Source organism: Moschus berezovskii, chromosome 14, assembly GCF_049115385.1.
Source record: "Moschus berezovskii isolate FMDL1 chromosome 14, NW_MosBer_1.0, whole genome shotgun sequence".
Taxonomy (NCBI): domain Eukaryota; kingdom Metazoa; phylum Chordata; class Mammalia; order Artiodactyla; family Moschidae; genus Moschus; species Moschus berezovskii.
This window is the reverse complement of record NC_142473.1, coordinates 11,470,556-11,495,282: the sequence shown is the minus strand read 5'-3', so window position 1 is coordinate 11,495,282 and position 24,727 is coordinate 11,470,556. Positions and strand designations below refer to the sequence as shown.

At 40.0% G+C, this 24,727-nt stretch overlaps 1 protein-coding gene across 3 annotated transcripts in view; it reads left to right on the top strand.

Annotated features, from left to right (window-relative positions):
- Positions 1-24,727, top strand: part of ARHGAP42 (Rho GTPase activating protein 42) — a 348,184-nt gene that overhangs the window by 306,924 nt on the left and 16,533 nt on the right. For all 3 annotated transcript variants that reach the window (XM_088842890.1, XM_055422895.2, XM_055422896.2), the window contains 10 exons: positions 7,806-7,868; positions 9,041-9,115; positions 9,801-9,885; positions 10,488-10,546; positions 13,240-13,345; positions 17,842-18,001; positions 19,185-19,329; positions 20,612-20,992; positions 21,374-21,530; positions 23,681-23,743. In XM_088842890.1, coding sequence (XP_088699016.1) covers positions 7,806-7,868; positions 9,041-9,115; positions 9,801-9,885; positions 10,488-10,546; positions 13,240-13,345; positions 17,842-18,001; positions 19,185-19,329; positions 20,612-20,992; positions 21,374-21,530; positions 23,681-23,743 — 1,294 coding nt within the window. The remainder of the gene's footprint in view (positions 1-7,805; positions 7,869-9,040; positions 9,116-9,800; positions 9,886-10,487; positions 10,547-13,239; positions 13,346-17,841; positions 18,002-19,184; positions 19,330-20,611; positions 20,993-21,373; positions 21,531-23,680; positions 23,744-24,727) is intronic.

Genomic DNA, 24,727 nt, shown 5'->3' with positions numbered 1-24,727 from the left:
ATTGACTAGAGTTTGAAAGGAAATGGCAACCCACTTCAGTGTTCTTGCCTGGAGAATCCCAAGGACAGCAGAGCCTGGTGGCCTGCTGTCTATGGGGTCGCACAGAGTCGGACACGACTGAAGCGAGTTAGCAGCAGCAGCAGAGTTTGAAATGTGTTTTCTAACACTGATTTCATTGTTCAAATCCAATATAAAGATAGTCCTTTCAAAGTCAAATGAACCTTCTCAAGGACAATCCTCCCTGAAAAACAAATGAACATCTGTATGATACTGAATAGAGCCTTCAAATAGGATGTGATCAAGTCAGTCAATATATATGTGATACTTAATGCACCTCGGAACTAGTTTTTTAGTTTTTTTTTTAATCATAATTAGGTAACTTGAATGAGAAAGTTATCACATATACTTATGCTGTGATGGAGGGAGATTATACTTCTTCTTGTAGTAAAGACTTATTCTTTTGGAAATCAGCTTTCCTGTAGTCTTAGGCACTTGAAGCATCTCTTTGCCACCAGCTGTAATTATAAATTGATATGTCTTTCAGAAAAATGGCAGTCCAAGTGTCCATGTGTTTGCATGATTTATCACATTCTGACTCTTGATATGACATTAGTTTTCCACCAGTTCCCTCAGTTCCTTGTGACAGATCACATTTCTCCTCCATAGTTCTCCATGCAGACTTCCCCTGAGATGTGTGCTCAGCAAGAATTTGTTCTTATTCTTGATTCTGAAAACTTGGCCTCTTTGCCCCAGTGCTGAATGGAAAGTGGTGACAGTGTTTTGGATGAAATAGAAAAGAATAGCTTTATTGCTTTGCCAGGCAAAGGGGACACAGAGAGCTCCTGACCTTGAAAATTGTGCCCCCCCCCCGCAAAAAAAAAAACACAAAAAAACTAAAAAACTGTGGGTCCCAACCCAGGAGGACTTGGTGAGGAGTTTTTTAGCAATAGCTCAAGGGTAGGGTTTCTCAGATGGAGAAGGCAATGGCAAGCCACTCCAGCACTCTTGCCTAGAAAATCCCATGGATGGAGGAGCCTGGTAGGCTGCAGTCCATGGGATCGCTATGAGTCGGACACGACTGAGCGACTTCACTTTCACTTTTCACTTTCACACATTGGAGAAGGAAATGGCAACCCACTCCAGCGTTCTTGCCTGGAGAATCCCAGGGACAGGGGAGCCTGGTGGGCTGCCGTCTGTGGGGTTGCATAGAGTCGGACATGACTGAAGTGACTTAGCAGCAGCAGGGTTTCTCAGAAGTTCAGAGTGTGTGCAGGGCCTGCACTTCGTTAAAGATAAACTCATAGTGAGCTACTCTGGTTCGTTTAACCTAGTCTCAGGTGGTCTTCTCTGGTCTGAAGAATGCTGACATCTTCCCTTTGTAAGGTTTTAGTTCTATGAAGAACTGTAAAGGTATTGTTTTGTATCTCCCGAGGAAGAACCAGGACACTTCCCCAAGGCTGCACTATTGTTTCCTGTTTCTTCCTTGTCTCTGCATCTCCTCCCTTTCCTGATTAGCAGCTGCTTAAATATGCCCTTGGGAACTCAGGGGAGTTTGTGGAGGCTGGAGTCTGTTCCCTACAAAGCAGGAACAGAAGACAGAAAAGAGCTTCCTGCCCAGGGGCCCCAGAGGGTCCTGCTTGGTTTCATTCTTACTTAGTTCCACTAGGCTTTTATTGCCAAGGGGAAGATTTTGATCATGAAAGGGATATTTAAATTATCTTTTCTTTATTGATAGGTAATACTTGAAATTATAAATCTTAAATCTGTTTTGAATTTTATTTTGTCTTAAGCCATAATTTTTCTTTAAACATTTTTAATCATCATTCAACTCTTATTTATAAATGTACTAATTTTAAAACTAAGTCATTTTTACTTCTTTATATTTTCATAAATCTGTTAGAATTCTCCCACCTATACATTTAATCAAGCAAGCTTCTATAAACTTTGCTGTTCAGTTGCCCAGTGTATCCGACTCGACCCCATGAAGTGCAGCACACCAGGCCTCTCTCTCCCTCACCATCTCTCGAAATCTGCCCCAAGTTCATGTTTGTTGCATCAGTGATGCCATCCAGCCATCTCATCCTCTGGTGCCCCCTTCTCCTTCTGCCCTCAGTCTTTGCCAGCATCAGGGAATTTTTCAGTGAGTCTGCTGTTCACATCAGATGTCCAAAATACTAGAGCTTCAGCTTCATCATCAGGCCTTCCAATGAGTATTCATGGTTGATTTCCTTTAAGATTGACTGGTTTGTTCTCCTCGCTGTCCAAGGGACTGTCAAGAGTCTTCTCCAATACCACAGTTCAAAGACATCAATTCTTTGGCCCTCTTCCTTCTTACGGTCCAGGTCTCACAACCTTATGTGACAGTTGGAAAGACCAGAGCCTTGACTATAAGGACCTTTGTCAGCAGAGTGATGGCTCTGATTTTCAACACACGGTCTTCGTTTGTCATCGCTTTCCTGCCAAGAAGCAACTGTCTTCTTCTTTCATGACTGCAGTCACCATCCACAGTGATCTTAGAGCAGAAGAAAATGAAATCTGTCACTACTTGCATCTTTACCCCATCTATTTGCCATGAAGTAATGGGGCCAGATGCCATGATCTTAGTTTTCTTAATATTTAGTTTTAAACCAGTTTTTTCACTCTCCTACTTTACCCTTATCGAGAGGTTCTTTAATTTCTCTTTGACTTCTACCGTTAGAGTGGTATCATCTGCATACTAAGGTTATTGATGTTATATCTATATATAACTATATCTAACATATGTATCTATATATTTGTCATGTGTATGATATCTAGAAGCACATCAAGTTATAATTGCAAAGCTAGTAAATTTCATCCTCTAATAAAATGAAATTAACATAACCGAAATGCGGTACTTGGATGCAATCTTAAAAATGACAGAATGATTTCGGTTCATTTCCAAGGCAAACCATTCAATATTACAGTAATCCAAGCCTATGCCCCAACCAGTAATGCTGAAGAAGCAGAAGTTGAACAGTTCTATGAAGACCTACAAGACCTTTTAGAACTAACACCCAAAAAAGATGTCCTTTTCATTATAGGGGACTGGAATCCAAAAGTAGGAAGTCAAGAATCACCTGGAGTAATAGGCAAATGTGGCCTTGGAGCACGGAATGAAGCAGGGCAAAGGCTAATAGAGTTTTGCCAAGAGAATGCACTGGTCATAGCAAACACCCTCTTCCAACAACACAAGAGAAGACTCTACACATGGACATCACCAGATGGTCAACACCAAAATCAGATTGATTATATTCTTTGCAGCCAAAGATGGAGAAGCTGTATACAGTTAGCAAAAACAAGACCAGAAGCTGACTGTGGCTCAGATCATGAACTCCTTATTGCCAAATTGAGACTTAAAGAAAGTAGGGAAAACCACTAGACCATTCAGATATGACCTAAATCAAATCCCTTATGATTATACAGTGGAAGTGAGAAATAGATTTACGGGACTAGATCTGATAGATAGAGTGCCTGATGAACTATGGACGGAGGTTCGTGACGTTGTACAGGAGACAGGGACCAAGACCATTCCCATGGAAAAGAAATGCAAAAAAGTAGAATGGCTGTCTGAGGAGGCCTTACAAATAGCTGTGAAAAGAAGAGAAGCGAAAAGCAAAGGAGAAAAGGAAAGATATAAGCATCTGAATGAAGAGTTCCAAAGAATAGCAAGGAGAGATAAGAAAGCCTTCCTCAGTGATCAGTGCAAAGAAATAGAGGAAAACAACAGAAGGAAAAACAAGAGATCTCTTCAAGAAAATTAGAGATTCCAAGGGAATATTTCATGCAAAGATGGGCTCGATAAAGGACAGAAATGGTATGGACCTAACAGAAGCAGAAGATATTAAGAAGAGGTGGCAAGAATACACAGAAGAACTGTACAAAAAAGATCTTCACGACCAAGATAGTCACGATGGTGTGATCACTGACCTAAAGCCAGACATCTTGGAATGCGAAGTAAAGTGGGCCTTAGAAAGCGTCACTACGAACAAAGCTAGTGGAGGTGATGGAATTCCAGTTGAGCTATTTCACATCCTGAAAGATGATGCTGTGAAAGTGCTGTACTCAATATGCCAGCAAATTTGGAAAACTCAGCAGTGGCCACAGGACTGGAAAAGGTCAGTCTTCATTCCAATCCCAAAGAAAGGCAATGCCAAAGAATGCTCAAACTACCGCACAATTGCACTCATCTCACACGGTAGTAAAGTCATGCTCAAAATTCTCCAAGCCAGGCTTCAGCAATATGTGAACCGTGAACTTCCAGATGTACAAGCAGGTTTTAGAAGAGGCAGAGGCACCAGAGATCAAATTGCCAACATCCGCCGGATCATGGAGAAAGCAAGAGAGTTCCAGAAAAACATCTATTTCTGCTTCATTGACTATGCCAAAGCCTTTGACTGTGTGGATCACAATAAACTGTGGAACATTCTGAAAGAGATGGGAATCCCAGACCACCTGACCTGCCTCTTGAGAAACCTGCATGCAGGTCAGGAAGCAACAGTTAGAACTGGACATGGAACAACAGGCTGGTTCCAAAAAGGAAAAGGAGTACGTCAAGGTTGTATATTGTCACCCTGCTTATTTAACTTATATGCAGAGTACATCATGAGGAATGCTGGGCTAGAAGAAGCACAAGCTGGAATCAAGATTGCCGGGAGAAATGTCAGTAACCTCAGATATGCAGATCACACCACCCTTATGGCAGAGAGTGAAGAGGAACTCAAAAGCCTCTTGATGAAAGTGAAAGAAGAGAGTGAAAAAGCTAGCTTAAAACTCAAGATTCCAGAAAACTAAGATCATGGCATCCAGTCTCCTCATTTCATGGCAAATAAATGGGACAACAATAGAACCAAGTGAGAGGTTTTATTTTCTTGGGCTCCAAAATCACTGCAGTTTGTGACTACAGCCATGAAATTAAAAGACACTTGCTCATTGGAAAAAAAGTTATGACCAACCTAGACAGCATGTTAAAAAGCAGAGACGTTACTTTACTGACAAAGGTCCATCTAGTCAAAGCTATGGTTTTTCCAGTAGTAATGTATGGATGTGAGAGTTGGACTATAAAGAAAGCTGAGCTCCAAAGAATTGATGCTTTTGAACTATGGTGTTGGAGAAGACTCTTGAGAGTCCCTTGGACTGCAAGGAGATCAAACCAGTCAATCCTAAAGGAAATCAGTCCTGAATATACATTGGAAGGACTGATGCTGAAGGTGAAGCTCCAGTACTTTGGCCACCTGATGTGAAGAACTGACTCATTGGAAAAGACCCTGATGCTGGGAAAGAATGAAGGCGGGAGGAGAAGGGGACAACAGAGGATGAGATGATTGGATGGCATCACCGACTATATGAACTCTAGTTTGAGCAAGCTCCGGGAGTTGGTGATGGACAGGAAAGCCTGTAGTGCTGCAGTCCATGTGGACACGACTGAGTGAGTGAACTGAACTGATGCCTCTTTGAAGAATAATGCTCCAGACCAATAGTACCTCAATCCCCAGTGACTTCAGCCCTGCCCAATGAATGCCTTGTCTGTGTGATTTGCATATTTAAATTTTACCTTCTCCTCTAGTCAATAACAATGATGATGATAGTAAGAGCCAACGCTCTGTAACACTATATTCTCAGTACTCTTCTCGGAGATTTGCAAATGTTAACATATTTCATCTAGGAATAGCCCTATGTAGACTATTATCCTTATCTTATGGAAGAGGAAAATGAGATAAAGAATAAAACTATCCCCAGTAATACCGTTACTAAGTGGGAGAGTAACTATTGCCTGCTGCTTCTGCTTAGCACTAGTGGCTGACTTTTTTCTTGTTTTTTTCTTTTCTTCTGTTCCTGTGATGTGTGGATAGGAGCACATGAAGAAGGAATCCAGCATCTAATTACCTTTATCCCATGTTTGGTGCTCTTCAATGGTTCATGTGGTTTTGTCTTCATCTTACTGCAACCCTTTTAAAATATGTAGTGTTATTTCCCTCCTTTTTATTTATTTATTTTTTTACCTAGTCCCTCTTTTTCTTTATTTTATGTATTTATGTTTTACTTGCAGTTTTATTTATTTATTACTTTTTTTTACTTTACAATATTGTATTGGTTTTGCCATACATTGACATGAATCCACCATGGGTATACATACGTTCCCCATCCTGAACCCCCCTCCCACCTCCTTCCCCATCCCATCCCTCTTAGATGAAAGGATAGCGTTCATAAAGGTTCATATACACACTTCCATCATAAAGCAGTGGAGTTGAGATCCAACCCTAGGTTCACCTGGCTCTAAGCAAAGCTGAGTGTTAACGTCTATCCCGGAACCTCTGTATACTGGTTCAGGCAATAGCAAAGGATGTTCAAAGGCAATAATACAAAAACGCATGGTTATTTTGGCTAACACAGTTTATTCTTTCACATCTCAACAATTACTTTTCAATATCATGATGGTTTTTGCCATACATCAGCACGTATCTTTTAGAATTAGTGTTTTGTTTTTTGTTTTTTAATTCTCTCCGGGAGTAGAATTGCTGAGTTATATGGTAGCTCTATTTTTTACTTTTTTGAGAAACCTCTATACTGTTTTTCATTGTGGCTGCATCAATTTATATTCCCACCAACAGTGTATACGGGTTCTGTTTTTTTCTACATCCTTGCCAACATTTGTTATTTGTTTTGTTTGTGTGTATCTGTGGTGGCCATTCTGATAGGTGTGAGGTGATATCTCAGCGTAGTACCTCTAGTTTTTCAATTTTTCATTTCTCATCTCAGATTTCTCAAACCTTTCAGTCAATTCCGTTTCAGTGATTTTCTATGCCTAGGATTTCTTCAAAGTTTTTCATCTTTCCTGGCACCTTTTTCTAGCCTAATTTTTTCATGTATATTTTTTGTGGATCTATGTCATTACCTGTATGTGTTTCATCCACCATCTTTAAATGGAAACCAGTTTTAATTTTTTAATGGTTTGTTTTTATCTTCATAAATTATTATTTGGGAATATTAGAGATATCATATATTCACTATATTTGGTAAAAGTTTGTATTATAATATCAAAACTTTTTGAATTTTCCCTGTGGGTTATTATTTGGTATTTTTAAATCCTTTCTCTTTAAACAAGTAGTCTAATTTGATTTGACCTCTAAACCTTAAGAAAAACTGCCAAAAAGCAATGAAAATAAAGTGCAGTTTCGTAATGGAGGATCTTTGAGAGGATTTTTAGTGGACTTACTATGCATATTTTTAACTATTTTGAATATGATATGAAATGAAATAGAATAGTACATAGAATTCAGGAGACCTGAGTTAAAATGTGGCTCTAGACCTTAGAACAAAAAAAAGCAGTTTTCAGCAACTTGGTAAATGACCTTAAGATTGCAGTGCTTTATCTATACCTCATAATGTTGTTTGGAGAATCTCATGGGAAAAACATATGAATACCTTTGTAATATAATTATTAACACGCAGTATAAGTTTATATTTATTGTATTTGCTTCTATCATCCAGAAAAATATACAGTAAAGGATAATGCTAATTTTAGGCGAAACAAATGGGCTCAATTTTACATATTACTTTCAGTGAAAGATTTGTGTTTCTAATGAACCAAGTTGATATAAAAGCATTTGTAAATATGAACCTCCCTCTTTCACTTCTACCCCCAAATAAAAAGTCAGATGCTAACCAAAATATTTGATAAATTCAGTAACAACCTATGTGCCATCAAGCCCTGAAACAGTAGAGCCGACTGAAGCAGTAATGTTAGTTCATCATAAACAGTTAACACGGTTTTCTTTTATTTTCAGTGTACTTAAATGAAGCAGGGTTCAACTTTGTGAGAAAATGCATCCAAGCTGTGGAAACGAGAGGTCAGTGCCGCCTGATGGGTATACCGTTACTGTTGTGTGGTCCCTTCTTATATAGAAACTGCTCAGAAATCAGGAGGTACTTTGTTATCAATAGGAGCTTAATTTTAAGAAACATATGATTTATAAATTATACAAACATGTAAATAGCTGTAATTTGATCTTCAGTTTGCCAAATTCATACTACAAACATACTTCTTTTTCATGAAGTTTCATGATACAGCCTCACTTTACTTTGATGGACCGATATTATTTTTTTTCCAAGTTGTAGGAAGTAAGACTCCCGAGGAGTTTGAATTCATCTCTCCTCCTTCCCTGCATTATATCTCAGAGTGATTTTCGTCACCGTCACAAATTCAGCACCTGTCTTCATTCTAGTCATGACCTCTGTCCTGAAGTCCACTCTAGTTGCCTTTTACTTCCAGGAAAACTTGTCTAAAGCAAAACCTCCTATTGGGCTTTGGAATTCTTTAAACTTAGATTCAAAGTTTGGTGCTGCCGTTTAAGTTTTGAGAAGTAAAGTTGTTTCCTTAAAATCTCTGAATCTGTCTTCTCACCTTTATTTCTGTTTAATTTTTATTGAGGTGGAGCTGAGCTGAGCTGAGCTGATTCGCAGTGTTGTAAATTTCAGGTGTATAGCAGAGTGAATCAGTTTTATATGTGTATATATCTACCACATTTTAGATTCTTACCCCAAATAGACAATTATGGAATATTTAGTAGAACTCCCTATGCTATACAGTAAGTCCTTATTAGTTATCTCTTTTTTACATAGAAGGGTGTATATGTCAATGCCATCCTCACCTTTAAAGTGAAGCTAGCAGTTCCATCCAACTGTTCAACACATAGGACTCCTTGACTGAGGAAACGTAATATGAGAAATACTGATCATTCTTTCTCATCTTGGATGGTTTTTTATATTCAGGTAGTGGTGAATAGACAGCTGTACTTTGCCACTTTGAAGCTCTTCATAGACTTTCAAATCACTGTTCATTGTCTGCTCTAAGAAATATATGTCTGATGAATATTTCCAGGGTGGGTTTGCTAAGGTTAGACTGTAAAATTGGATGCATACCTTCCAGATTTTATGTAGGTATATATCTGAGTTTTTAACATTCTGTACTTGGAACTTGTGTCTTATGCTGTTTTCTTGTGATTTTTTTCCTTCTCACTAGGCATCACCATTTTAGGTCTCTACCGAATAGGAGGAGTGAATTCCAAAGTGCAGAAACTCATGAATACCACATTTTGTAAGTTTTGGCTGAAGCCCGTCTTACTTAACTTTTACATTATTATAGAAAATTCAAACCATAGGGTTTTTTTGAGATATAGATTATTGTTTGTCTTTGTGTATTTTCAAGTCATATCTAAAATTAACATTTGTATTCATTTTTAATGTCCATTATTATAGATGACCAATCAGAATTTGTAAATGGGCCCTTGTTATAACATTGAATTTTTCCTCAAGTATTCTTTGATTAGCTAGAGGTACAGTAAGATTTATGGGTCCTGGGATTCAGACGGCCTGAACTGGACTATTGACTCAGCCAGTTTAAAGTTCTGTGACCTTGGGTGATTAGCTTAACCTCCCTGTGCCTTCAGCTCCTCATTTACAGAAGGAGGCTCACTGACTTATAAGAATTTGATATGTTAATCCATATAAAGCACTGAGAAGCACGCCCAACACATGGTAACTGTGCTGTGATGTTAGCAATTAGCAAACATCTGATTTGAGAAACTGTGTTCCATAAGAAATCTTTGAGGTTCAGTGTCAGAATGAGCTTTACACCAACTCAGACAACAAGGGTCTGAAAGTTAATTCCAATGGCCTTCTAAGAAATACTTGCCTCTCTCTTTGTCTGCATCCTTCTTCTTAATAGTGCTCGTGATATTTTGAATTGCACAGTTTAAACATCTTATTTTAATTTTTTTCAGCTCCCAAATCCCCCCCTGACATGGACATTGATATTGAACTGTGGGATAATAAGACAATAACAAGTGGACTGAAAAACTACCTCAGGTGAGGTGGGCCTGCCTCCTGCCGCTCTGCTGTGGTCTCTCAGTCGCCCCTGTGGGCTGGCACCATGGACCGCAGGGAGCCCCATGGGGTCCTCTTCCCTCCTTAGCACAGCTCGTTCACTTGAGGTGGATTAGTACAGAGTGGTCAGTTACGTTCAGTGTTCTGGGATGTATATGTGCTTGTTTCAGACAGTGAACTTCAAATGCTTCAATAGTTTATGCGTGCTAAATAATCATTTCTATTTCATATTAGATTCAGGTCTTCATATATTTTTTTATAAAACATCACAAGTTTAATTGGACATTTAAAAAAAAAAAGAAACTATTACCCCCATATCTGAGAGGGATTTTGTTCCTGTAGTCCAGTAGTTCTCACAAAGTATTAAAAAATAATTCCCCCAGCCTCTCCCATTTTAATACAGTGACAGCAGGAAGTGCTCAGGACATTGGTATCTTTGAGGTCTGCATGTTAGAGCTACTTGTTGACTCCCTGGTAGGACTTTATCGCACATTTAGTCACCCAGTTCTCACAGAAGCACTAAAAGTTCAGGGGAAATCAGAAGGTAACTGTTCTTCTAAAATCTGCTTCATTCTCTCTTGCAGGTGCCTTGCAGAACCACTGATGACTTACAAATTACACAAAGATTTTATTGTTGCTGTTAGTAAGTACATTTCCATTGGATGCATTGTAATTGACGTGGTTTATGCTGTATCAGAGGTTATAAGTTTAAACCTGCTAGTTAACATTTTCCTGCCTGTGGCTTAAGAAATTGTCATTCTCATACTTAATAGTTTACAGTATGGTTATGAGAAGTCACAGAATGAACTAAAATACTTTGTTACTTAGTAAGACTCTTTGGGGTGGCATGTATGGTGTGCTTAGAAAGAGCTGTGAGGAATTAATTACTCAAATTACATTTTCCTTGATTAATGAATGTCAGTTTCTTACAAGAGCGACTTCATGGTTAAATAAACAAGACCACAAAGAAGTACAATCAGTTATGCCCCCACCTCCACAGTGCTCACAGGCTTTGTTCCTAAATCTGGAGAAAGAGTCAGCTATTTTTGGCAGGCACCAACACCTTTTCTCTCTTATTATATTTATTGATGATGATCAGATGGTGCAGTGGTAAAGAGTCTGCCTGCCAGTGCAAGAGACGCAGGTTGAATCCCTCAGTCAGGAAGATCCCTTCGAGTAGGGAATGGCTACCCACTCCAGTACTCTTACCTGGAAAATTCCATGGACAGAGGAGCCAGGCGGGCTACAATCCATGGGGTCTCAAAGAGCCAGACACGACTGAGCACACACATACTCACAAACTCATCAGATATCTATACTGTTTCTTTAGATCTGTGACTGCCTTAATGTTATATGAATAAACAGGTTTAATTCAAAATTGTGGGGAGCAGGGCAGGGGGCCAGTGACCGTCATATAACCTGAGCAGTTAGACTTGTATAAAACGTTGGGCTCAAGGGCCAGGTCACCATCTGAGCCAGTCTCAAGTTGTAACAGTTAAGAGTTGGCATTTCATTGTTAAGATATATGAGATATGACTGTAATAAAAAGTATTTTTCACAATCCAAGAAAGAAATCAACTGCATTAGTTTATTACCACACATTGTAATGTCACAGGAGGTGTTATCTACTGCTAAAAGTGTCAGATAAAGCTGAATGACCTTGGTTTGCAGCCCTGCATACATGACTGACCACATGATCTCATGAACATCTATACCACTTAGCTTTTTCCTGAAGGCTCTGTACTCTACTTCCTCTTTATAGAAATCCGTCCTTGTAAGAAGAACGAGACCTTAGAAAGTATATAATCCAACCTCATTTTATTTTATTAACAAGGAGATCAGGACCCAGAGGGGGCAAGTGACTTTGTTCAAGGACACTAGTAAATTCATAGCAATATCAAGACTAAAGCCAGGTTTTTTGACTCTTAACCTAGAACATTTTGTTACAAGAAATTTGTCTTATAACAAACGCTGTTTGATCCAGTTAGCTAGAATGGCTCAGTGAGCTGGTTGTTTTGATGCAAACGTTTGGTCACAAGATTTTTTTTTCTTCACTTTTGTGGCAAATAGTGATCATATTATTCACTACCATGATAATTAAAGCATATCTCATGTATAAGAATCCATCTTCTGTCTGGGTCAAGGACAACAGAAATAGGTATCATTTGGCTTCAAACAAGAGAAATTTAGCTCAGGAAGAAAGGGGAAGTTAGTCAGAGACTACGGGGAGTCTGTCAGAACTCCTTGGCCGAGAATGGGTCCTGCCTACCATGGTCTGCACCCAGGAACCACAAAGTTGGGAATAGATGTTTCTCATCCACCCTCCCATCTCTTTTCGGATGTCTCTCGTTTTTGTTCTCTGCCTCATATCTACCACGTTTACAGACAGATTTTTCTTCACTTGGGAGCACATTTGGTGATGGTCTGCCTTGTTTTACATGATCTGCCTTTGCATGAATCCAGCAGACAGATCAGAGTTCTGGTGTCTCCATTCCAACCCCTGGGAGAGACTTCATGTTTAGCCTGATGAAAACCAGGCCCTTTCCTCACATTGTGTTCAGATAGCTGTGCCCGGAAGAGATGAAGGTCCCATTTATAAACCCTGTGTGGTGCGCACTTTCTGGAGAAAGGACTTGGCAGGGTCGCCAGTCACCCTATAATTTGTTTATTGTAGTAAGAGACTGTTAAATAGATTCCTTTTTCTGAAACATTACAAGTTCTGTATCCAACTTGTCAGCCTCTTGGCTTTTTCCTTGCAGACTGGATCTGCTTGAGATGATTTTTTTTTTTTTTTTTCAGATGTACCATGGGTCAGCATGGCTTAAAATCTTAGGTCTTTGGTTGTGCAATTATCCTCACACCTGGGAAAAATAACTCTCCGCTGTCTTTTAATCTATAAAATTTAGAAAAGAATGCCTCCTTCCTTTGGTCTGATAGAGTCACTGGGAGGTTTCAGTGTGATAGAGTGTATTGTGGTGTCTGGCTCATTAGACTGTTTGTAACAACTGCTGCCATCACTCATATTACTAAAAGTTTTATTCTCTCCTTTTGTTATAAAACCAAAGGAGGAAATGAGTTATGGTTGTATAGAAGTATACAGTTCAGAGGCTAAGAGCATAGGTCTGGATTAGATGGAATTGAGTTCTTCTCTACTAGTGATTGCAGATCATGGACAAGTTACCCAGTGACTCTAAGCCTTAGGAAATAACAGTGATAATACTTATTATGTGAAGCAGTGCTTATAAGGCATGACAGATAGAAGTGGTTATGATGTTTAAATTATTAATGTTTATGTGATTAGAATTTGAATGTTTTCAACCTCTTTTCATGTTACAGAGTCTGATGACCAGAACTACCGGGTGGAGGCTGTACATGCTCTGGTGCACAAACTGCCTGAGAAAAACAGAGAGATGCTGGACATCTTGATAAAGCACCTGGTCAAGTAATTCTCTGACTTAGATTGCTCACTTGTTCATCTGTTAAACTTGAGTATATTCATGTCTTCTAAAGGGGGAGATAGAGCTGTAACTTTGCTACTGTAATCAGAGTCTATTTAATTGCTTGAAAAATGATGCAGCAGTTTGTTTTTAAGATATAATCTATGTGTGTGTGTATCTGTGTTTGTTTATGACATGCAAATAATTATATCCCTTCAACAGTTATAATGGAATGTCAACTTAAAAATATATGAAGGAGCATATAGTTATTTTCCAGTTCTTTTAGATGCATTGTAACCCTGAAGTTTGAAGACCAGGTCTCTGTTTTACTGCGGTCACCAGGTTCTACCAGGTCAACATGCCACTGGAATATTAGCTTCCTTCCCCAGATTCCTAGTGTCTGTTGGTTTATGAAGATCTTTTTGACTCTTATGTATTTAAAAATTTTGATAAATATTGTATTAATCAAGTTTCTTCAGAGAACAGAACTAATAGGCTGTTGTATGTGTGTCCATGTGTACATACATATATATGTAAGAGAGACTGATTGGTTGCAAGGAATTGGCTGCACAGTTGTGAAGGCTGATTTCAAGGTAGGCTCGAGACCCAGAGAAGTTGATGTTGTGGTCCAAATCCAGGCAGTCTGGAGGCAGAATACCTTCTTCCTCTCTTAAGACCCTAAACTAATGTTTAGATGAGGCTCACCCAGGTAATGGATGGTAGTCCGCTTTACTCAAAGCCTATTGATTTAAATGTTAATGTCATCTAAAAATGCCTTCACAGAAACATCTAGAATTATGTTTGACCAAATATTGGGGTCCTGTAGCCTAGTAAATTTGACATGTAACATTAGCCATAACAGATCTATCTTGATTCACACACACACACATTTAAGATTTCAGTTCAGCTACCATGCTGCTGGAAACAAAAGTCCAAATTCAGGTTTTAAACTGAACTGAACTGAACTGAAGAATCCCCTTATAGTCTCATATACAAATGGGAACAGTTTTTGTCTTAATGAGTACTGCAGTTCACAGTCAAATGATTAATCCTTCCTTGTTTGCTGCAAGTAGTAACCCAGTTTATGCTAATTTGAGCCATGCACATTTGAAAGTGTGCTCTATATTAATCAGTCTCATCTTGACTTGCAGGATTTAAGATAATATGAGTTGGCCCTCCTTGAAATAAGAAGGAAATCCACTAGGAATTATTTCATTTCAAGTTCATTGTTAACGATTGCCCTTGTCGGCATTTAGCTAATGAACAGGGACTCACTATCCTTTGTCTGAATTACATAGTCTTGAATTATGTTTTTGAGTTGTGTGTCCTTTTCTTGAAACTTAACCATACAACATTTAGTGGGCATTCTCTTGCTACATTCAAGGTAATTTTTTAGCAAAGCTTTTTAAAATACACTTTAAAAGCTTCATGAGTGTCACATATTTTTCCTTTATTATCCAGAATGTTAGATGAACACAAGCTTCACCTTTAATTGGGACTGTAATACAGGAAATAGAAAGAGTATATGTAGCCACTAAAGAGTACTGAAAATTCTTCTGCCCAACCTTCACCACGGTTCCTAGCTGAACCTAAAAGTGTCAGTCTCCTCTGACTGAGCAGCAGCAGTAGAATGCGTGCTCACATCACCAATGACTTACTTAATTCTTCTTGTTGTTGGATAAGTCAGGTCCAACTCTTTGCTCTGTGTTCCACTGTCTCCCAGAGTTTGCTCAGATTCTTGTCCGTTGAGTCAGTGATGGTATCCAGCCATCTCATCCTCTGCTGCCTCCTTCTCCTTTTGCCTTTAATCTTTCCCATCATCAGGGTCTTTTCCAGTGAGTTGACTCTTCACATCCAAAACATTGGAGCTTCAACTTCAGCATCAGTCCTTACAATGATATTCAGGGTTGATTTCCATTAGGATTGACTGTTTTGATCTCCTTGCAGTCCAAAGGACTCTTAAGAGTCTTTTCCAACAGCACAGTTTGAAAGCATAAATTCTTCAGTGCTCAGCCTTCTTTATGGTCCAACTCTCATCTATACATGACTACTGAAAAAACCATAGCTTTGACTATATGGACCTTTGCGGGCAAAGTAGTATCTCTGCTTTTTAATATTCTGTCTAGGTTTGTCATAACTTATCTTCCAAAGAGCAAGTGTCCTTTAATTTCATGGCTGCAATCACCATTCACAGTGATTTTGGAGCCCAGGAAAAGAAAATCTGTCATCCCTTCCACTTTTTCCCCTTCTATTTGCCATTAAGTGATGGGACCAGATGCCATGATCTTAGTTTTTTGAATATTGAGTTTCAAGCCAGCTTTTTCACTTTCCTCTTTCACCCTTATCAAGAGGCCCTTTAGTTCCTCTTTACTTTCTGCTGTTAGAGTGATGTCATCTGCATATCTGAGATTGCTTATATTTCTCCCAGCAATCATGATTGCAACTTGTGCTTCATCCAGGCGGGCATTAGTAGTTTCTTAAGTAAACTAGTAGCAACTGATAACAATCTTGGTCCCTGGCCACCTTATTGACTTAGGGAAATTTATAATCAATGACCTAGATTGCTCACTGGCCTAAAGGACCAATGACTCATTACAAATCCCCAGTAACTAGCTCTGAAACATGGTATAAATCATTGACTTCTTTCTGAGAATGCATTGTCTTTAAGACAAGGCCTTATGTGGTCTCCTCTATAACTTAAACTTTACATTTTTAAAAGTGCAGTTCAGAATGTGCTTCATGTACAAGAGGAGGGGGTGGGGTGCAGAACTGGCTGAAATGTGGGATGATAAGAATCTATATCATCTGACTAGCCCAGCAGAAGGGAAATTCAGTGACGAGGAATATGGTGATCAAATTATTTCATCTTCCGAAGAATGTGGTTATCAACTTCATTTTCAAAATAGAGCAGTTTTTTTTTTAGGATTTCTAAATTTATTCCCAGTGAGCTTCATATTAATCTTATTCTAGGTTACTTATACTACCAGGCACTCTTACTTTTTAGAACGAATACCTGGAGCCAATTTAATTACAGGGAAGAATATTATTTTAAGATCATATTTTATTGAATTTAACTCATTTTATTTAATTTTCTCAACAGTGCCATCAGGGTTATTATTCTTATACTTTACAGATGAGGGAACTAAGGCCTTGAGAGAGATTAAATAACAAGGCTGGTTGCACTCAGCTTCCACATTGGAAGGACCCAAACTTTAAATCCAGACAGGCTCACTGCCTTTACAGATGACCTATTAGGCTCTCTAATACTTATTAAACAATTAATTTATAATATTTGGTTGCATAAAAAGGAAACTTAGAAGGAATTCTTCTTATGCTAACCAAGAATCTTCTTAGCTAATGCTGTCTTGGGCACAAGGGGTAAATTCATTCAACAGGACAGTTGACTCTTCCTGCCCTACATCAAATGTTGGGTGGATAATCCAGAATCCTGGATTCCTCACAAAATTTTACTTTTGCTTCTAGAATGGAGTTAGTGTGCATACTCAGTCATATATAAACATTATCTTGTGTTGTGCTCCTAACTAGAATTTTTCATCCTCACAGCCCCACTGGGAGTAAGATAGAAAAGGCAGTGGTTACCCTAGAAGATTGGTTAAATAAAACGAGGTTACCTCTTAAGAATGCATCCAGTCTCCAAATTAAATTGGTTAACTAGTCAAAGTCTTTTTTGAGAGTTCACTGGGGTTACTTTGCTAAGATAGTAATATCAGACTCTTTATTTTCAAGCCAGTATTAATGCTTTCATATCTCCTTGTCTTGCTGTTTGCCTAACACAGTGCTCAGCACTTGGGAGGCCCTCTGGGAAGTGGGAGATGGATGGATGGATGGGTGGGTGGATAGATGGAAGACAGGATGGGAACATGCCCTGATCAATCATCTGACACGGGGAGCTCAGGGAGACTCTTGACTTGTAGTCAGGAGGTCTAACTTGAAACAAAACCCTGTGTCCCTAATTTGCTATGACCTCAGGTATATCATGCTTACTTTAGAAGCTTCTTGTTTTAAAATCTGTACAGTAGGAAAAATTGACTCTTTGGAGAATTAAGTACAGTGTTATCTGTGAAAATGTTTAGCAGTAGTTTCTTAATAATGTGTTTGGTAAGTCCAAATATAATCACAACCAGTCTACTCTTAACCATTTGTTCTAAAAGAATATACTACCGTAGGATTTGCAAACAGCTGGTAGTTTCCCAAGGGCAATTGTACTTGATTTAAGAAAACAAGACTTTTTTTTCCTTTAAGAGATTAACGTTAGTAATTATGTTTTATTGTGCTAATGTTTATTAACTTTTCACATCTATTTAGACTATACCCCCTAATGCCAGCTGGTAGTGGCTGAATCTGTTTGAGAAATTTAGTCTGTAGTGGCATATTTACATCTTATGTATCATATTTACATCTTACCATTATTTGGCAGATGAGAACATTCCATAATTATTAAACATATAACTTAAAATATTTTTGTTGCTTTTATTTGCAGAGTGTCCCTACATAGTCAACAAAATCTCATGACAGTCTCAAACCTTGGTGTTATATTTGGTCCAACTCTAATGAGAGCACAGGAAGAAACTGTGGCTGCCATGATGAATATTAAGTTTCAGAACATTGTGGTTGAAATTCTGATAGAGCACTATGAAAAGGTAGGCTGAATTTTCACGGAAGTATAGCATTTTGTTATCTTGTTTCTAAGAAGGAATTTAGCACTTGTATCGTCTATGATCTCATTGTGCTCTCAGGTTCCTGTATGGTGTCAGCCTTATAAATTTTATATAAATTATTTATGCAGACTTTGCTTTTTTTTCTTAATCAGTTTTTAAATACTGCTCAAAAATCCTCTAGGTAGATGGTTTCCATTCTTTCTACATCATTTGCTTGTCAAGATTTTCTTCTTTAGTATTTACGTAATTAGGTTTTTACTCAGTATTCAGAAAATACTTTAGAATCACTTTATGGTTAAGTCTATTGTAACTTTTTTATCTCCTTTGAATTAGATTCTCATTATACAGTAGAGCTAATATTTTAGATAAAAATCAGAGAACCATCTTGAAATCCTCTTTATATCCAGTCACTAAGCAGGCTTTCTTTAGGAGTGAGATCTTAGAATAATTATGAAAGTTAGAAAATGGGAAGACCAAAATGATCTGATTGTTAAGCGAACTCAGCCATCGAAGGTCTAAACATTGTGATTTATTTACATCTGACACCGTCCTTGTGAGAGGATGGGGTGCCTCTTTCCTTCCTGGTTGCTTTCTAGTGCCTGTAGAAGGATAGTCTTGGAGCCTTGCTCAGACTGGAAGTGCTTTCACAACCCTAGAGTCCACAGCTGCATCTTGTAGCCATGCTCAGACGCCTGCCTGCAGCTCGTCACATTCTTCGCAGCTCAGGGCCAGTAGCATGCCAACACCTTCTAAGAAGCAAGGGGCTACTAGCTGGGGAATGATAACAGCAGGGTTCTCTTCCCCTCAGGTTATGTTCAGGATGAGGGGAAAGAGTGACTGTAACAGTGGAAAGAATCAGAGTGTCTTGACAGAGACATTTGTTGCTATTTGACACATTTCTTAAAAATATTGAAAAATCTGAATTTCCCTACTGGGGAACAGGGAAGAATAAAAAACCCAGAGGAGAAACATTATTCAGTGTAAATGGAAAAGAAAGTTGTAATTGCTCTAGAAGGTTTATTTCTTGTATTAAGTGCCTCTTGCCAGGCAGCTGATTCAGGAGCATAGAGTTCTAAGATGATTTAATAACACTCAAAGCTTATTTTATGATGAAAATGTCAGTGTCACCCTTCTAATGACCTCGGTCCATTTTTCTTCCACGTAGATTTTTCACACTGCCCCAGACCCCAGCATCCCTCTTCCTCAGCCTCAGTCTCGATCCGGATCCCGGAGGACGCGTGCAATCTGCCTCTCCTCGGGCTCCCGGAAGCCCAGAGGGAGGTATACTCCGTGTTTGGCAGAACCGGACAGTAAGTGTCCCACCCTCAGGGAGATGCTGTCTTCTTTAATTCAGCTTTATCCCACCTTATGGGCAGTTAGGTAGAAACAGGAAATGTCCTTACTAACGCTGTCTCCCAACAGCAGCCCCCTCTACCACATTTAAATATTCTCCATCAGGATAGATCTTGGACAAGCCAGTTCATTCCTGCTGCAAAGGGAAAAAAAATAGTTTTTGCTCAGTGCCCTTCTCTCCTGTAGCTGTGATTAAGTACATCGGGTGCTACTTTGTAGCAGCTTTTGTCCTGTTGTCAAAGTGATCGGGAAGAAAGCCTGAGAGTCTGGCCCAGGCAGTCATTTTCTTTCTTTCTTTCACTTTATGTTCTTAAAGCATCATCTCTTGGGTGTCAAAGTGTCTGAAAGAGAGAGAAAGGAAATAAAAAGAGATTCTATACCACACATTATCCCTAACTTACTGTTCTGAGCCAAACCCCACCATAAGGTGGATGGCAGCTTCAGCTCAAAGCATGAGTTCAACTTTGGCCATTTTCGTTTTATTTTGTTCACCCAGCCCTCTCACAGCCCTCTCCCTCCACCCTCAGTTTTCCCCATAGTCGGTGTTTAGATACAGTATTTGACTACTCCCTTACTGCTTCTCTGATGTTTTTTCTTCTACCTTAACTTTTAGAAACATTAAAAAATACACCCAGTTAAATAGCCAGTTTTCTTATGTTGCTATATTCTTAGCAGGGAAAGGAAAGAAATTCTTTCCTATTTTCTTCCACAAGCTTTCCTTTTAAAAATTGTTAAAAAAAATTGATAAAAATAAAAATTGTGGAGCTGCTGACATTTAATAGCACCTTTACTACCAGGAGGACTCAGATACATGGTAACTCAGAATCACCTAGGATCAGAAAAGTAGAAGGCAGAAATATGTCTCAGTATTCCCCCTTTCCACTGATTTCTTATGATATCAAGGCATCTTGCTTTTCCTACTGGTGAGTCCTGTTTCAGAAGCACATTTTGTCTGATTTCAAGTTAGCCCCGCTGGTGCTTCAGGAAGCAACATGATTTCATAGGACACATAGACTGCCTCCCTTGAATAGTGTGGAAAAAATGGATTCACCGAGTTCAGATGAATGTTTTAAAGCCTTTCTGCACAACTGAGGACAGTTCTCTAAGCCAGGTCTGGCACTGAGGTGGGGTGAGGTGGCTGCGGAGCACTTGGGAGGTTGAGATCAGAAGGGCTTGGCAGTGCCAGTCTCACCCGAGAACCCCCGTCCTTGACTCTCCCATCTCTGCCTGCCGACCCAGGCGATTCGTACAGCAGCAGCCCCGACAGCACACCCATGGGGAGCATCGAGTCCCTCTCTTCGCACTCCTCCGAGCAGAACAGCACCACAAAGCCCACCTCCTGCCAGCCCAGGGAGAAGTCCACTGGGATCCCGTGGATTGCGTCCCCATCACCCAGCAACGGACAGAAGAGTCTTGGTCTCTGGACCACGAGTCCCGAGTCAAGTTCTCGAGAAGACGCAACCAAAACGGACGCGGAATCAGACTGCCAGAGCGTCACCTCCGTCACCAGTCCTGGGGACGCGTCCCCACCCATCGACCTGGCCAAGAAGGGGCCCTATGGGCTCTCAGGACTGAAAAGAGCCTCGGCTTCCTCCCTCAGATCCGTCTCTGCGACCGAAGGTAAGCCAGGATGGATGGAGCCTCAGCTAATATGTCTCTGCATCGCCTGCCGGCTTGTGGAGCTTGATGACTCAGGAGGGAGGCGTGAACAGCGAGGGCACAAGCGGTGCTTCTCCACCCTGTTCCTGAGCTGGGAGCTTTAAACCTCCTGTGTGCTGTGACATTTTTCCTGGACCTCTCCCTCTCTGAGTGGTGATGTCTTTGCAATTACTTCCGATTGTGATCTCCCCTAAGTGACGGGCTGCTGGGCTCGGAGAACATTCTGTGCCTTCTCATTTGGATGCAGAGAAAACAGCTTCTTTTTGTTATGCGGGTGGACTGTGTTATTGCTGTTATTTTGTCTAATAGCACCTTGCCTGTTTTCTTGGGCTTTCTTTTCAGGAAACAAGAGCTACAGTGGATCCATTCAAAGCTTAACTTCCATAGGTTCCAAAGAGACACCCAAAGCTGTGCCAAACCCAGATCTGCCTCCAAAAATGTGCAGGAGGTTAAGGCTGGACACCACCTCCAGCAATGGCTACCAGCGCCCCGGCTCCGTGTAAGTGACAGGGCGTTTGTTTGGCGTTTTCTGTGTCTCCCGTGGGTATACAGGGCTCCAGCGAGTGCAAAAGAATCCTTGGGGTTTCCACAGCTGAACGCTCATCTGTCTTCTGCAAGTGGTGTGAACGTTAGTACACACTTCAGGCACTTTCCTTGGAAGCAGGCTTTCTTTAAGGATGTGAAAGCCGGTGTATAATATAGTGGTTTGGAGTCTGGAAACTAAACACTCACCACTCCGCTATCGGACGGCCCATATCCTCAGTCCTACCTCTTCGTTAGAAATACGGCTGTTTTCTAGCTGGGGTGGTCTCCTCTCCTCTCCATTTGTCTCCCCAACCTGAGTACTCACTGATTTAAACAACTCCTGGAGGACAGGGAGCAGGAAAGGCCAGAGAGTGCTTCTAAGAGAAGTGTGCAGTCCGGGATGGTGGCGTGTGTAGACAGGAGCAGTGAGGGCGCAGCTGGGAGGAAGCAGGGAGCAGTGTAATTACAGAAGCAGAGTCCAAAGAGGGAAGTTCTTCCTCCTTCTCATCGTTCGTTTCTGACTTTGGCTGAGCTGTACCAGACGCTGCGGGAGCTATTACTGAGCACCCTTGTACATGTTACTTATTTTAAGGACCGCAATGTCCTCCAGCAGGAGGCAGTATAAACATTGTTTTAAAGATGATGAGAACCCATCCTGGGAAGTCAGGGAGCCAGTCCACACTCACTCAGCTAGTAAGTGGTGGAGCTAGGATTCTAACCCAGGGTTCTCTAACTGAGTCTGGGCTGTTCCTCTTACGCCATGCCCAGTTGTAATGTGGTGGTGTTGCTGACCCTTTAATCATTCACTGAAAGTCCAAATAAGACATTTCACTAAGCCTGTTTCCATAGGAACAACATCTTACATTCATTCCTTATCCCATGAACAAGAACCTTTGGTTTCAGAGTCAGTTTCACGTATGTTCTCTCCCATGGTCAGAAATCCAGCTCCCACAATATTAGCCAGATTCTGTGTAAGTTTGTCTATTCCCTGGTGTGCATAGTTCTAGCCCTTAAGGGAAATGAATTTTAAGCCAAATGTGTAAAGGGAGATGAGAAAATATAAACTTTATTCTTTGTGAGGGAAAGAGAAGAGCTTCTATTTTGTGATTTACTGATTAAATAGAACTTAAATTGTAGAGAGAGTTTGTTCTGCATTAGATGTAAAATGATCCTACAGATGATCAAATGACTCAGTTCTGGGAGAAAAGTTTGTCAATTCTAGAAATAAGGTAGATTTTAAATATTTAGTTCATTAAAACATCATTCAAAGAAATTTATATTCTCTTCTAGTAAATACAGGAACTTATCTAATTAGCTAGGTTACAGTAGTTTTAATTCTTTTCATTCTGCCCTATAATCTCACTTTTCATATAGTTGCCTTTCCCTTGTTGTGCTTTGAAACAAGATTTGAATCCACAAATTTACTTATTGGTCATATTTTCAGAGTTCTCTCTTTTCACTTTATAGGAAGTATGTTCAAGTATTTTAAAAATACATCAAACAGTTTTTGAATTTGTTTTGTCTTAACTATGAGAATACAAAGCAGCTCTTGTTTCGTCTGGCTGATGTGACTCTTCCCTTGTGGCTCCATGGAGTCAATAGCAGGGCTTCCAGGAGTGGAGTGGGGAGATAAAAACTTCCTTTTCTTTTGCTCCCACAGTTTTCTGAGGTGCAAAAAATGCAGACAGTGCGATTCCCAGAGGAAATAGATACAGGTTTATTCCCATCTGGTGCTCAGTGAACTAGAAACTAGGTCTAAAACTTACTTCTATATTAAAACTTCAGTTCAGTTCAGTCGCTCAGTCGTGTCCGACTCTTTGCGACCCCATGAATCACAGCATGCCAGGCCTCCCTGTCCATCACCAACTCCCGGAGTTCACTCACATTCATGTCCATCGAGTCGGTGATGCCATCCAGCCATCTCATTCTCTGTCATCCCCGTCTCCTCCTACCCTCAATCCCTCCTAGCATCAGACTTAAAACAGTTAAAATTCAGTTCATATCGTGGGGACAATTTTTAACTCATTTTTTTGTTTGGTTAACTGTTAACTCTGAATTTCGCTTTGAGCTGCGTGATTCTCTAATGGATTTTAATGAAACTTGCATTTTGAAATTATTTTTCAGTGTGGCAGCAAAGGCCCAACTGTTTGAAAACGTTGGTTCAGTTAAGCCAGTTTCTTCTGGGCGGTAAGTTCTCCACTTCTCAATGAAAAAGAATACAATAGTGGTGACATGGTTTTGTGTTGACGTGGCAGGTCATGTCTGACTGCTCTGCCCCTCACTTATGCTAATGGTCAAATTAATATCTGCTGTCTCTTCACAAGGGAATAAATGGTCATGACCATATACATAGCGTTTAGCATCTCAGAGTGTTACTGCAGTACCTTGTTTGTTAAAACCTTCACAAAGGAAGAGTTCTAAACAAGCAGGTTTTCTAAAAGACAAGTTGCAATAACCCTTTGTACACCAAATAATTTTTTGATGACAGTTTGTGGAAATTTTTCAAATGTATATTCTGGTCTTGTAAACTTTAATGCATCATTTTTTTCTGGAAGAAGCTTCATGAACATGCACTAAAACTGTATGCTTTTTCTTTTTTTTTTAACTTTTAATTTTGTATGATATTGGGGTATAGCCGATTAACAAACAATGCTGTGATAGTTTCAGGTGAACAGCAGAGGGACTCAGCCACATATACACATGTGTCCATTCTACCCCAAACCCGTCTCCATCCAGGCTGCCACATAACTCTGAGCAGAGTTCCCTGTGCTGTACAGTAGGTCCTTGTTGATTATTCATCTTTAGTATACCAGTGTATCCGTGTCCATCCCAAACTCCCTCACTGTCCCTTCCTCTCCCTCCTTCCCCCCAGCAACCATAGGTTCATTCTCTATCTTGTAAGTAAGCTCATTTGTGTAATTTCTTTTTCTATCCCACATATAAGGGATGTCATACCATACTTTCCCTTCTCTGGCTGGCTGACTTCACTCAGGGTGACAGTCTCTGGGTCCACACTGTGCTCATTTCCAGCCTGTCATGCTGGAAAGCTGATTACCCCAAGCGGCTCTGGGATTTGAGTACTCTGCTTCATTCAGGGTTTCCAGATTTTACCTTCTGCTCCATTGTTAGCAGGATATGAATTATTATGTCTTGCTGCTCTTCATGTGCTTG